At 42.9% G+C, this 14,976-nt stretch overlaps 1 protein-coding gene across 1 annotated transcript in view; it reads left to right on the plus strand.

Annotated features, from left to right (window-relative positions):
* LOC117487736 (up-regulator of cell proliferation-like) overlaps positions 1 to 14,976 on the plus strand; it is a gene marked incomplete in the record, with an annotated part of 233,858 nt that overhangs the window by 116,312 nt on the left and 102,570 nt on the right. Inside the window, 1 exon segment of the mRNA XM_034136395.1 lies at positions 11,368 to 11,544. Coding sequence (XP_033992286.1) covers positions 11,409 to 11,544 — 136 coding nt within the window.

The following is a 14,976-nucleotide window of genomic DNA, read 5'->3' on the forward strand; positions in this document are numbered from 1 at the left end:
GCTGTAGTCTGTCGTAATGGACAGTTTGGAGAGAGGATTCATCCCCAAACGGGCTACTTAGTTGGTACGTGACCCCCACTTCATCACCCCTATCCATTCGCCTCTGCACCAGATAAGGCCCCTTCCAGTGGGGAGCCAGCTTACGGCGGCTCCCAGTGGGATCATTTAACCACACCAAATCCCCGACTTCATACGGGTCGTGCCTCACTCTGGCGTCATAGTACGACTTCTGTTTGCTGCTTGCAGCAAAATTGTTATCCCTTGTCTGATCAAACGCCGTGTCCAAGCGTCTGAGAAGGGAACCAGCAAAGTCTTCCCGGGGACCCTGCACCAGATCATCCCGCTTTGGACCCAGTAAAACATCCACAGGCGTCCTGGCCTCCCTGCCATGCGTGACAAAATACGGCGTGAAGCCTGTGCTGGAATGTACACTGGTATTGTACACAAATGCGACCTGTGACAGAAAAGAGTCCCACTCCCCCTCACATGATAGAAGAGATTTCGCCAACTGATCGATAAGTGTCCTATTAAACCTCTCTACCATGCCATCAGACTTCGGATTGTAAGGCGTGCACCTAACACGCCGCACAAATGCCTCACAACATCTGATTCGAACTGTCTGCCCATATCAGTGTGCAGAGTTTCCATTACCCCATGCTCCAAGATGTAGTTCTGGAAGAGGGGCTTTTTGATCGGGGATGGCATACAGATTTACAAATTTTGTGAAATAGTCCTCAACAACCAACACATACCGGTTGCCTTTTGATGTGACCGGCAACTCCAGTATGTCAGCCGCCACACGCTGGAAAGGTCTAACTGCATGTGAAGTTCTCATGGGGGCATGGTGTTTAGGCACCGGGGACTTCCTTCTCTGACAGGCATAACATTGGTCACACCACGAACGAATGTCACTGTGCATGGAGGGCCAATAGCACACACTTCTTGCGCGTGCCAAAACGCGATCATACGCCAGGTGAGCAGTCAGTGGAGCACCATGCAAGTGTCCCAGGACCTCTGGAACTAAGACAGCAGGAACAACAACCTGAGTAGACTGCCCTGCCTCAGACAGCCAAACAACTCTACATAACAGTCCCTCCACAAAAGTCAGCCGGGGAAACTCATGCCAAAGTCTCTTCATACCCCGACTAGCATCTTTTAACCTCCATCTAGGGGGCCGTTGGCCATGCTCCAGCCAGGCCAAAACTTGTCCAATGTCTGCATCCTTTTGCTGGAGCTCCCTAATACCGGAGCCATCATGTGACAGAGTTTTTATTTTTATTTAACCTTTATTGAACCAGATAAAAACATTGAGATAAAATCTCATTTTCAATGCTGACCTGGCCAAGAAGGCAGCAACGTTACACATAACACATAACACAAACATATAAAATACAGAAAACATAACAAAGAAAACAAAAGACGAAAAAGCAGTCACTACATTGTGCACATTAGGACAATAAAAAAAGTACACTACTTGTTACTGCAAGAGCAGCTGGTGGTGAGTACTTCAGACAACTTCAATTTAAAACATGATATAGAGACAAGTGCCCTCAGTTTAAGGCGTGATTGAAGGTCATTCCAAGACCAAGGACCATAATAAAAAAGACTCCTTTTTCCAGCCTCAGTCCGTACAGTAGGTACCTGGAACCGTATCCAGGCACTGGATCTGAGGTTGTAAGAGTCACAAACTGGGGCAAATCTGACACATATGTAGAGTGGAAGCTTACCTAAAATGGCTTTATACATTAATAAAAACCAGTGCTGCATCCTACGCATAGTAAGTGAGGACCATCCAGTTAGGCTATACAGTGTGCAATGATGAGTCCTATAGGGTGCATTTGATATATAACGCAGTGCAGCATGGTAAAGTGGGTCAAGTTTGGCCAAAACAGTGGGACAGGCAAATCTATAAATGGTATCACCGTAGTCCAGCTGGGACAGGAATAAGCCAGAGACCAACCTTTTACGGGATGAAATTGAAAAAACAACATTTAAATCTGAAAAGGAAGCCAAGAGTGAATTTCAATTTCTTTGTTAAAACTTCAATATGGTGTTTAAAGTTCAGATTACTGTCCAACCAAAAGCCCAGATATTTGTAGGTATCAACAAACTCAACAGAAACGCCATCAAGGGTGTCAATGGAGAGGCAAGAGGAGGACGCTGACTTGGGAGCAAAAAGCATTGCTTTGGTTTTCTTACTGTTCAATAGCAGTTTAGAATCAAGAAGCGCATGCTGCAGCGTGATAAAATCTGATTTTAAATTGGAAACGGCCATATCCAGAGAAGGAGCACACGAGTATACAATAGTGTCATCAGCATACATATGATAGGTAGAAAATTGCATCTGATTACAAATATTGTTTACATATAATAAAAAGAGCAAGGGCCCCAAGATAGAGCCCTGTGGAACTCCCTTCTCCAAGGTGACAGGGTCAGAGACAGTACTACCCAACCTGACGCATTGAGTACGGTCGGTTAGATAACTCTGAAACCAGCAAATGGCATTGTGACCGAAACAAGACACCAACATAACATTAGACATAATGTGGTGATCTACAGTGTCAAATGCTTTGGCTAGGTCAATAAACAATGCAACACAAACTGATTTATTATCCAAAGCAGCCTTAATATCGTCTAAGACTTTCAGACTGGCAGTCACAGTACTGTGCTTTGATCTGAATCCAGATTGCATAGGGTTAAGGATGTTGTGTGAATTTAAAAAAAGTTTTAGCTGAGTAGAAACAAGGGACTCAAGAATCTTTGATAACACAGAAAGATTTGAGATAGGACGATAGTTATTCAACTCCGTGGGATCACCAGCTTTCAAGAGGGGCGATACCAGAGCTTGCTTCCACACAGCTGGCAGTGTGTGAGTGGACAGGGAGAGATTAAAAATATCAGTTACTGGTTGTGCTATCATCTGAGCTGCAATTTTTTAAAAAGAACGGGTCAAGGCCGTCAGGCCCGGCAGACTTTTTAGGATCAATCGAGTGCAAACCCTGTAAGACTTCAGAGACCGAGAAATAAGCGAAATCAAAAACAGGGGAGTTCAACTCTTGACTATGGCTGTGCGTACGACCATTTAGAGAGTCATGACTTTGCTCATCAAAAATGTGACCAGCCTTTTTGAAGTGAGCATTAAAGGCATTAGACATACCATCTGAATCTGAAATAAAAGAATCACTGACCTTCAGTTTTTGTGGGAAACTAGAAACCTTCTTGTTCTGAAGTGATTTAATTGTTTTCCAGAATTTGGAATGGTCATTAAAACAATCAGTGGTTAAGCTCAGATAGTAATCAGCTTTAGCTTTTTTAATAAGGGCAGAACATTTATTTCTGAGGACACGAAAAAGAAGCCAGTCATCACTAGTGTTAGACTTTCTAGCTAAGGACCATTGCTTATTTCGATCATGAATGAGATCAGATAGTTCTCTAGTAAACCATGGAGTGTTCCTATTCTTAACTCTGAATTTTCTAAGGGGGGCATGTCTATTAATAATCGATAAAAAATGATCAATAAAAAATTGGACGGCAACATCAACAGATGGAATTAACACTGTGAAGTGCCATTTAACCTCCGCCAGATCATGTAGGAAAGCCTGCTCAGAGAAGTGTTTGAAGCAGCGCCTGAGCACAATAAGGCCCTTGGCTTTGGGCAAATTAGTGCACCTAACGCAAGCGATAGTGCAATGGTCACTGATATCATTAGGAAAAACACCAACAGACACATACTTATGAGCTGCATTTGTTAGAATGACATCTATAAGGGTATCGTTATTGGGTTTGGCAGGGTTTATTCTAGTGGGACTATCAATAAGCTGAGTTAAGTTCAAAGAATCACAAACCTGCTTAAACTGTGAAGATTTATCACTTAACCAGTCCCAATTTAAATCACCCAATAAAATGATTTCAGAAGAAAACTTAGACAACAATTCAGTAAGGCTAGTAGTTGCATCCATGATGGCCGATGGAGGCCTATAACAGCCAATAACAGTGAGAGGAGCATTTTCTATAGTTATTTGGACTGCTAGCAACTCAAATTGCCTTGGAATTGAAATTGAGTGAAGGACAGAGCACTGTAGTTTCTCAGCAGTGTATATTGCAACACCACCAGCTCTGCCCTTACGATCAGCTCTGAATACATTATATCCATCAATCTGAATAACAGTGTCAGTGACAGAGGGTTTTAACCAGGTTTCAGAAACTACAACAATATCAGGCTTAGCAACTAAAAACCAGGTCTTGAAAACATCTAATTTGGGCACTAGGCTTCTAGCATTAACATGCAGAAAACCCAATCCTTGCCTACAGCTAAACTCATTCGGAGTTAGCAAATGATGCAAGGAAGCAGAGAAACACTCAGGACCAGGGTTAATGTTAACATTACCAGAGAGTAATAGCAGTAACAATATTAACAGTCTGGAAGATGATTTTTTCACATGTGCTCTGGACGCGTCACTCCTCAGAGGGGCAGTGAAGATTAGGGTCTGGTCCACTGAAGACCCTGAGTCAGGAGAAGGAGGGCCTGAAATCGGTCCCTGGGCTTGGGCCGTGGCAGGAGTCCCCACAGCACACACATCACTAGGACCACTGTCCCCAGCGCCAGGGAGAATTGTACTCAAGGGAGCGGATGTGGCATCGAGACTGCCTGAGTTCTCCAAAGCTTCAGGGGTGTCAGGCCTGCGTGAAAGGGCATCTGCATTTGTGTGTTTGGCCCCACTCTTGTGCACAATCACCCAGTCGTATGGGTCCAGCTCCAGAGCCCAACGGCTACGACGCCGGTCCTGTCATTGTCAACCTGAAGTCGTCGCAGACCCAACAAAGGTTGATGATCTGTGATAATTGTGAAGGGGAGAAGACCCAAGTAATGCCTGAAATTACGCACTGCCCACACTATCGCCCACAGCTCCCTGTCGTAGGTGGACCAACGCCGTTCAGCTGCTGTGAGGGAGCGACTAGCGTAGGCCACCACTCTCTCCAGGCCACCCACTTCTTGTGACAGCACAGCCCCCACAGCAATCTGCGAAGCATCTGTACCCAGCACGAAACTCTTGGTGAAGTCCGGGTGACACATGATAGGTTCGGCACAAAGACCATCCCGCAAAAACTCAAATGCCCCCTGGCAATCCGCCGTCCACTGAAAAGGGACATCCTTTCCTGTCAGATGGTTGAGGGGGGCAGCACGCTGGGCAAAACTCCTCACAAACCTCCTATAATAAGAGCAGAGACCCAGAAAAGCACGCACCTCTGTAGCGGACCGTGGAACTGGCCAAGTCTTCACCTTATCTGTGTTACGGGGGTCAGGACGAAGCCCCCCGGCAGAGACGACGTGACCAAGGAATACCACATGATCACGGGCAAGATGGCACTTCCTGGCGTTCAATCTAAGCCCAGCTGCCCCAATCCGAATGAAGACCTCCTCCAAAGCAGACATGTGGGCCTCAAACGAACTACTGTAAATTAGTATATCGTCAAGATACACCATGCAGATGTGCCATGGCAGCCCCCTTAACACCAGCTCCATAACCCTCTGGAAGGTAGCGGGTGCATTGGTTAGACCCATAGGCATGGATTTGAACTGGTATAGGCCCTGGCCAGTGGTGAATGCTGTCTTTTCGCGGTCCTCCTCAGCCAATCCCACCGCTGCCACCAATGTAACGTCCGAGGTGTTAAGGCTTCAAGAATACTTCTGTGTAACAAAAACTCAGGAACTTTTTGGAGCGTCACAGATGCCTCCGTTTATTTAACGTCGAGTCACACCACACCCTTTTCTCTCACCACTCTAGCACAGACTGCGCATGCTCACAACACATGACCTCTCAACCCAATGCTTACATTACTATAGGAAATATGCATTACACAGTTGCCTACAATGATATGCAGGCATTTATTTTTATTACATTTTATTGCATTTTTGTTAACGAGAAACATCTATTAGAACAGGCCCAGCCGAAATTACATTGAAATCCTGGCGCCGCGGCTGTATTTAAAAGCCTGATAGCAGTATCATAAAGAACAGAGTGGTTGTCTGCAGACGCTTCCTGCGGTGAGTTTTATAACGTTTTTTTAATGATTTACTGTAAACGGAATCATCTTTCCGAGAAACCACGTGATCAGTATAAGTGATCTTTATCTGGAGATAAGTGACTTCACTTAGCAGTATAAAAGGACACACCCATTGCAATGTTGCATTCCCAGAGAAGAGCAGAGCTGTTGACTCAGGACAAATGAACTTATAACAAAATATTGCATATAGAGTAGTTTAAAGATTGTGGGAATCAAGAACAGCCTTTCACCATGGTTATTCCATAAAGGTAGGAAACAATTTCTTTGTCTGTGATTGATGTTGTATTTTTCCTTTATTGATATGTAACATAGTTTTAAAGGCTTCCAATAGCCTTGTTGAACTTTCCTGCGTGGCTCCCAGACCGTAGTAATACAGGGGATGACTGTCTCCAGTCTTCCAGGGCCGAGGCAACAGACTTCGGGGTTCAATAACCCACTCTTATGGCGCATTTCCACTACACGGTCGGCCTCGGCCACACTCTGTACGGCTCGGTACGGCTTGGCCGCGTTGGGCCTTAACAGGGCCGACTCACTTCATGCTGCGCTTCCATTACAGTTTAGGAACTGGGGTAGTTACTATAGTAACGCAGTGTAGGCGGAGCCGTGACGTCATCTTCAATGAGAAATCCAGAAACACAACACAGCCGTTAGCTGTGAGCACTCAGAGCTCACAGCTCCTTATATATGTTCAGAAACTCGACAAAAGTTAAACAAGTACACACCACAGACTGCCTGTGTCATGGTGAATACAGTCGCTACTTTATTTATGTCTGTATAGGCCGTTGTTGTGAGTGTGGACGGTCGGGGCATATACTGCGTTAGCTTAGCCAATCTCCATCTAGAAAAACACGAATTTTAAAAGGTTTTTCGCCTGCCGTCTGTCTGCAGACTTGACAAAGCATTAATTCATGGTTTTTACTAACCGGTATCAGTATGTTGTTACTTCGGCATCATTTTGAAACGTGTATTACAATTAAATCACGGTCAAATATGTCCATCTTGTTGTAGTTCTAGCCCTCTTGCCAGCGCTCCTCTCTCTAGTTTAGCATACTCAGCCCGACTCAGCCCTGTTTGTTGGCCCCGATAGAACCACAATTTTCTAGGGCCAGAAAAGAGGGGAAAAAGTGGCCCCGCGCCGTGCCGCGCCGGAACGAGGCCTAGTGGAAGCACAACCAAAAAAGGGGACGGCACGACACGGCACGCTTAAAGCGAGCTACGCGCTGCAATGGAAATGCGCCATTAGATAAGGCAGACCGGCAAGCTTTTCCTGGGGAGGCCGTTGTATTTGTGACACAACTAACATGTTATGTAATTCATTCACAACTTTGTTTTACAGCTAACTGTAACAAACCGTTCACTTCCAGAAACATGCTCGCTCACAATCGCTTGCTCTACCCATGCACACTCTACATGCACGCGCCGCACACTTTCCCCACCTCTCTCTCTTAAAGGTATAGGCGACCTTACTCTTCATGTTTACGGCACTTAAAGAGTGCTGACCATTTGGTTCTTTTTGTTTAATCTAAATTGTAGTGTAGCAGGCTGCAGAGTTCACAGAGCTGAGATTTGTGTAATATAGTTGTTGGTGTTGAATCTAAATTAGATTAGATGTTGTAACAGTTATTTTCCAACACTTTCATTGACAAGCTGTTTGAAGAATCTTGAGAGTGTGAGATGGCTGAGAGTGTTTCTGCAATGGATAACCCTGATGAGGAGGTACATAATTAAATTACAATTGCAAGATAAATATTGTCATATAAGCTATTGTGAATATGGCATGATTCATTTATAGATTAGAATAACAAAAATTAAACATATTGTTCTTAATTACTAAGGAACCTCATGAAGAAACAGATTCCTTCCCTGACCCGTGCCGTGAGGAAGGAAAGAACAATCCAGCAGCACCAAACTAATTGCGCCGCATAAACGCATAGGTGCGCCGCATTTGCGGCTCAGTTGAGGCTCCCTCCGCAAGATGAGGCCCCCTCCGCGAGGTGAGGTCCCACGCAGTCTGCATGATCTTCCTGTAGGGAGGGACGGCCCTGATTGTAACAAATATATACGCAGCGATATGTAAAGATACTGAGATGTACTTTTCTTCTCTTGTGACAGATGTTCCTCCACCAGGGGGAGTAACTGTTCTTAATTCTGACCAGGACAAGGTTTATTTTGGCTTTCCACCAACTGAAAACTCTGCTGGGTTTAGACTACAGTTAGATTACTCCTGTGAAACAAACAGCGGCAGTTTGACTGTTAATGACTCCAGCCCTGTGAAAGTTAAGGCACTGATTAGTAGAACTGAGTGTACCTTCAGCATCATAAGGATTTCAGACAATGGAAATCAAAGCGAAGCAACCTCGCTATCTGTATTCACGAGTTAATCTGAAAATCAAATCAATACCATCTGTTTCTGGATCTTTTGGATAATTATATGGGGCTGTTTGTGGCCTTTACTTGGGAGTCAAACAGCACTTTAAAATGCTGACAAACATTGATGTGAAAAGGAATCTAACTTCGATACAACCAACGTTAATATCTAGGCCGTCTCCGATACCGTTCTCCGGTGCTGATAAGGCTCCGGTGAATGGCCGTCCAATCTTTTTAGGACTAAACCCCCCAGAATATACACGCAAGATCAACGTAATCTGTTTAGGGGGGCGTTTACAGCGTGGCCTCTAACATCAAACTGCCCGTCGTATCCCTATTTTAGGCACTCCAGCCACGGATGTCCGACCGCTAGGATAGCAAAAACGGAGTGTATAGTGTAGTAGGTGTTGGTGGGCTGGTAGAACCCCAGAGCAGTATCAAAACTGCCCCTGGAGGGGAAACCCTGTGTCGTTGGGAGACCCCTTGGTAATTAGGGCAGCTTCAGGACCCACAATCCCTAACCCCCAATTTTTATCCCCAGTTACCAATTAAAACAATGCAAAAGTAATATCAAACACAGCCAGAGTCAAACATTAATATCACAGCAGTGACATTACCACATCAGCAGAGCATATGTCATATTTCAACATTAATCAAAACCACATCAACCACAGTAACCAATGTGAAACTATAGTTTAACCTTAGCAGAGTTTCTATTCCCCTTAAACAATTTAAAATCCAAAATGATCAACTAATGTCAGCCTTTTCAGTTCTTACCTCACTCTAAGACCAAGCAGATACCTTCAGAAACCACGAGAGAGACCAGGTGTTGGATTGAAATGTACAAAGTACAAGCCGGTTTTATTAAGGTTTTAACAAAAATATAGGGTTACAAGAATCCAAAAAATAACAAAAGACACAGAGTCAAAATACAAAAGCAACAGGTTCACAAATCAAATGTTCTAAAAAAGCCGTCCAAAAGAGCCCAAGCCCAGGCCCAGGGCTTGGGCCTCAGAAAACTTCCCCCAAGCCTTCAAGCCTCAAAAAGCCCCAAAAGCCCCCCTTTCTCTTCACACATCATCTTTTATAGTCTCTTGCCTCCTTCCTCTCTGCATCAGGTAGTTTCCCCTTTTCTATCTTGAAATCGTTCGGTTCGGTGCTGGTGCTTGAAAAGCACCGGGTTTTCCTGTTCACACCGCAGCGGAGCAGCCTCTAAGCTCCGGAATCCGGTTCGTTTCGAGCACCAAAAAGTTGTCCGTCTAGAAGCAAGAACCGCATACGTCACGCTTACGTCGGAGGGGGGCGAGATTAACCTGATTAACCTGAGCTAACAGTTAAGGCGAGTACGGCAAATAAAAGTTGTAACAAGCAGTAGTGCTGAGCAAAGTGACTAGAACGCAACCACACACTTGTAAAAAAAAAACACGCTTTATAAAGTCAGGCAACACTAACCAGGCTTCGTGTGATTCTGTTTATTTGTACCTTACTTTGACCATCCGTTCGCTGTTATTGGTCATTGTGGAGAGCAGGCAGACGTTTTGTTTGTTATTATAGTAGCTATCGGATGGAATCAATACATGGGCTGCACAGGTTGTCATGTCCGACTATCACAAGTAGAATCATAATGAAAAATACGTCGGTAAAAAGTGCCTGTAGAAAACGGCTTAGCAAGTAGTCAGTTTAGCTTCGGTTGCTATGCTAACATCACCCATGTTATACCAGAGAAACTTTCATAACAGCGTTGTGATGCCAAACAGCGTCAATTCAGACTGACACACATTCACTTAAGGGGAACTGGGGATATGTATCAGCTGCTTGTGTGACAGTCAGACAGTGAATACTTTAGAGCCGTGTGAGCTAACCCGGAGCTAACGGGAGAATAAACTCCCGTTGAAGAGCAGCCAGCACTGCAGCGGTCGGTAAATGCCGCTGAAACACATTAATAAACAATGAACCACAGCACTCTGGAGAAAAGTATAAGGTTGGAGAAGTCGTTATTTAATTTAATCTGGCTTCGTATGATTAAAAGCAACGCAGTCCCCGGCCCGTTGTTGTTGTGAGGTGAGCTCCGTTGGGGAGAAAATCAGCGACGTAAACTGTGACGTCATGACGCAGCAGCGGCAGCACCAGTCGGTCTCTGAGCGGTGTGAAAAGAGCCGGAGCTAAACCGAAGTACCGGTTCCGAACCTGAAAAGCTCTAGCACGGAGCTTGAACCGGAGTTGCGTTGGTGTGAAAGGGGTATTTGAGGGAGAAGGAGGTCACATATGTTCAACTTTTACTTAATGAAGAATTAAAAATGTAAAGTTAAAATAAAACAAGACTTATAGTAATAATATGCAATTTTAACAAGAGGGAATATGAAAAATGTTCATGAAAGCAGAACACATTGTCAATGTCATGTTTTAACAACGTTTTTTTCTTTAAACGTTTCAATTTCAAATATACAAACTTTATACTTTAATTCATTATGAACAGAGACTTCATTTATTAACAGAGGCAACAGAAGCAGCTTGTCTCTATGATTCCCTGGCCCAGGAAGTTGATTTGAATATGTGTGTAGGCCGCCTGCATCCTGTGCCTCATTGTCTTCGTACCCGTTGTAACCGCTCTCAAGGTGTCAAAAACCACAAGCGCCTTCTCAGAATGGTAGCTGGAACTTTTACGCTTTTATTGCCCCATCCAGCATAGGTCAACAGTTCAGAATGTTCTATCTAGTTTCACATGCCTGGTTTCACATGTCTGAAAATACATGATGGAAACATACATCCTTTCTATTTACAGCCAATTTAGCATCTTTTTATCAATGGTAAGCTTAATAGAGGTAGGTGAGGTAAAAGGTCAGGTCTGACACGGCCACTTAAACAGCAGAACTGTCAACAGATGGAACATGAATTTTTTAAGTTTTAGTGAAACCTTTAGTTTTTTTCCCACAGAGCCCAGCACTCCTGTGCAGAACAAAGTCGATCAGGTCAGCATGGAGTCAGAGTCTCTGCATTCGGACCCAGATGCTGGTGAAGTAGAGAGTAACAATGCAACGTGGCCCAGTGAAACTGGGCAAGAGAAAGCTGATGGAACATCTAGCAAGCCAACTGTACCATCTGCCCCCAAAGGTAAGTCAAATATAATCAGTATTGTATGGTTTACTATAAAAACAAAGGTGGCAAAAGAAAAATGATGAGCAAACTACAACATATTTTTTCTTACCGTTAGATGATAACGTTAAATAATTGAGCGGTTGAGAACTCTGTCACATCGGCCCATATATCTGAATCTCAATAAGCTGGTGCTGGGGAATTGTAGTCTTTTATTTTCCATAAATAGAGGTCTCTACTGGGTGACAATATTATTTTGACATTTTGCACAAAAAAAAATACTGGCCTACATAGCGGCACTTATTGTAACAAAAAGGAGCCAGATATAAAAGGTTCAGCCTTTGAAATCTACATTCTAGTTGTGACAGAGGGTTGATCAGTTATTTTGCCTTATTTTGAGACTGGCACCAGAGAGATAACTTTGCTCACTGGTCTTTCCAGCATGTTTGTTTCTGTCATACAAATAATCAGACAATTTCTTGCAAAAGTTTTAGATAAATTGGGACCTTTTGCAAGAAACAAAATCTGTCATAAAAAGAATCAGACCTCTTGATCTGGGTGGTGTCTCCAGAGCTTTTGCCATTAACCAGGATCCATGAGGTGCATTTGAGTTTATGATCAATACATGTATGTTGATAATTTGTTTACACGCACATAACTGTTGAAGGGCTTTCATCATCAAGCTGTCCATAACTCTGACATACATGTATGGTGGTAGCTCTGGCGTAAATCTGTCTTTTGGTAAATCTGACATGTTTTGCTCTTTTGCAGTTCTATCAGCGACGTGCAGTCAGTGGAGGCAGGGGAGGCAGAGCCTCATACTCCAATGTAACGGAAAAACAACTAAAGAAAAACGAAATAGTAATAATAATAAAATGTCTCCACTGATCTGTGTTGTAAGTGTGATTTATGTATGATTCTAATCGCTTTTTATAGTCAAAATCAGCAAATTTGCCGAGCTCCGCTACGGGAGCGATGACAAGTGAGGCAGGCACGTGCTCTGCCTCTCGTAAGCCCACAGTAACTTGCTGGAGCACGGGCACTAATTTAGCGCGGGCACTTATTTTGTGAGCGCGCTCAAGCCAGTTACTGTGGGGTGAGGTGAGGCACAGATGAGATCTGCCTCACCTCAGAATGCGTCACCCCACAGAAACTGGCTGGAAAGCGGGCCCTAAGCACATGCCTGTTACCATCTCACTGTAGGTCACCAATGTAATGTATGTAGATCCCTTTATTACATTTATCCTCGCCATCCATAGTCTCTAAATAACTTATTTCACGTATATATGATATTTAGGCTCGCTGGTCTCAACGGCAATGAAAATGCACCAGGGGAGGCAGCCATAACCTCTGCCGCACTGAAGGGGGCGCACGTGAGCCCACAGGTTCTTGTTGCTACTGTAATTCTACGCAGAGACGGTAGACGTAACAACAAACTAGACTTTTTAAACTACAGGAAGATAAGGAGGACTTTTACAAAAAAGTAATAGAGATTGTTGTCCAGAAGGATAGCATGGACTTCATCTTCAAGTCAAGGTAAGACCACATTTGTAATGAAAATGGGATCTTACTAAGAAAGAACAATCCAATATTTAGATTTTGGGTATCCTTTTGTTGAACGGTCTGTTTAAAATGAATCGAAGCATCAGACTAAAAAAGCTTTTGAAAATAACAGAATATTTCGATTAAGGTCAAAATATAATATTTGTAAATCTGACTCAGTGAGTCAGTGCCTCACCAGCCATGAACCTCACCGCACGTCACTGAGTTCTATGCATGCACCTGCACTTACTGTTGCAAAACTACTTTCTTTATAGTCATCAGTATCATGTCTTTAGATGAAAACAACCAAAACTGGAAAGATTGCATTTTTCATTTTGTTTGAATCTATGAATTTGCAGTTCTCCACTTTTCCCTGAGTTTAAAGGAAGGTATCAATATCTTCCATTGAGTTACAACATCCTTAAAGACAAATAGTTGAGCAGTGAGCAGTGCTTTTCTATCTTCACTGTTAATGGCTTTCCAATTTGACCTTTCTCCAAACAAGCTGCTGCAAAAGAGTTCATTTCCATAGTTCTCTTCGAGCAATCTCTTGGCTTTCTAGTCCTTTTTAGAATTCATTTATTGAAACCTTCTCACCAAGTCTTTACTTTGAACAACATCTCAATAAATGGAAGGTACTCTAATTTATATTTTTTAAAGATGTGTATTTCTCTGGATGGATGTAATGTTAAGCGTTGCTCCTTTGGCAGCATTTCAGTCATTTTGATTTGGCGCTGCATTACTTAAATCGAGTCACTCTTTCTTTGCTATTTGATTGTGACTTTGTCTGACTTGGCTGGAGTAATGCTGCGCTGCTGATGCTTTTGTTTACTATGTGGGTCTCCATTGCTTGAGATTGAACGCAAGTAAGGGCCCATGAAGACTTTTCTATTGTCTTGCTCTATGTTCTTCATTATGAACATCAGCATTTTCATCTGGTTGACCAGTACAGTATCGCTCCACCACAACACATGTATTATCATCCTCCACCATACTCCAGGGCTTCCATGGTTGTTATTTGATCAGTTTGAAGCTCAAGCTTTTCCATTACCGCTCTGAGATTTGTTTTTATTGCTTCAAGGTTAGCTTCTTGTTTTTCAAGCGAATGTATCTGTTGTGAAGCAGCAGTGAGTTCTTAGAGCAACTTTCTCAGCAACAGCCTTTCTTCATGTTAATGAAGCTGTTATAGATATATTACTGCCAGTATAGCACATATGACCCTTACTGCTAATCTGGCTCACACATTTTATGTATGCGCACTTATCAGAATCAAAATCTGAATTCCTTTATGAGTCCCACTGCGGGGAAATGTACAGTGTTACAGCAAAAGTGTTATAGCAGGTAAAAAAGGCAACCAATAAATGGCAATAAAAGATTGTATTTTATATATATATATATATATATATTAAAGTATTGAGACCTCATAACTGTGCTGGGACATTTATAAAAAAATATGCTTTTACATAAAAATGACTATTGCACAGTACAATTGCAAACAAGTTTATATGTTTTCCTTTTCCGGTCGGTGTTTGCTTAAACCATGCATTATATATATCTGTTTGATATGATTGATCATGACAGACATGAAAGATAGTTTCTTTCAATGTTCACCTATCAATGCCAATGTCAAACACAGTGTATTGCATTTTTATAAACCTGCTGTAATTTGATGTAAATTACGTCTCAATCTCTTCTTTCAAATCCTTTCACTGACAATTCCATTGCAATCTGACAATTAGATTTGTATATCTCTTCATTTGATTCTAGTGTTGTTGAAGGATCTGGATTCATCTATTAGACAAGCTGTTTAATAATTGACTTCCCATCATAGTTGTAGGTTAAGCAATGTGTACCTTATAAACTATAGGAAAGGAAAATTGTTATAATAAATGTTGATCCATGCTCATG

Source organism: Trematomus bernacchii, unplaced genomic scaffold, assembly GCF_902827165.1.
Source record: "Trematomus bernacchii unplaced genomic scaffold, fTreBer1.1, whole genome shotgun sequence".
NCBI classification, from domain to species: domain Eukaryota; kingdom Metazoa; phylum Chordata; class Actinopteri; order Perciformes; family Nototheniidae; genus Trematomus; species Trematomus bernacchii.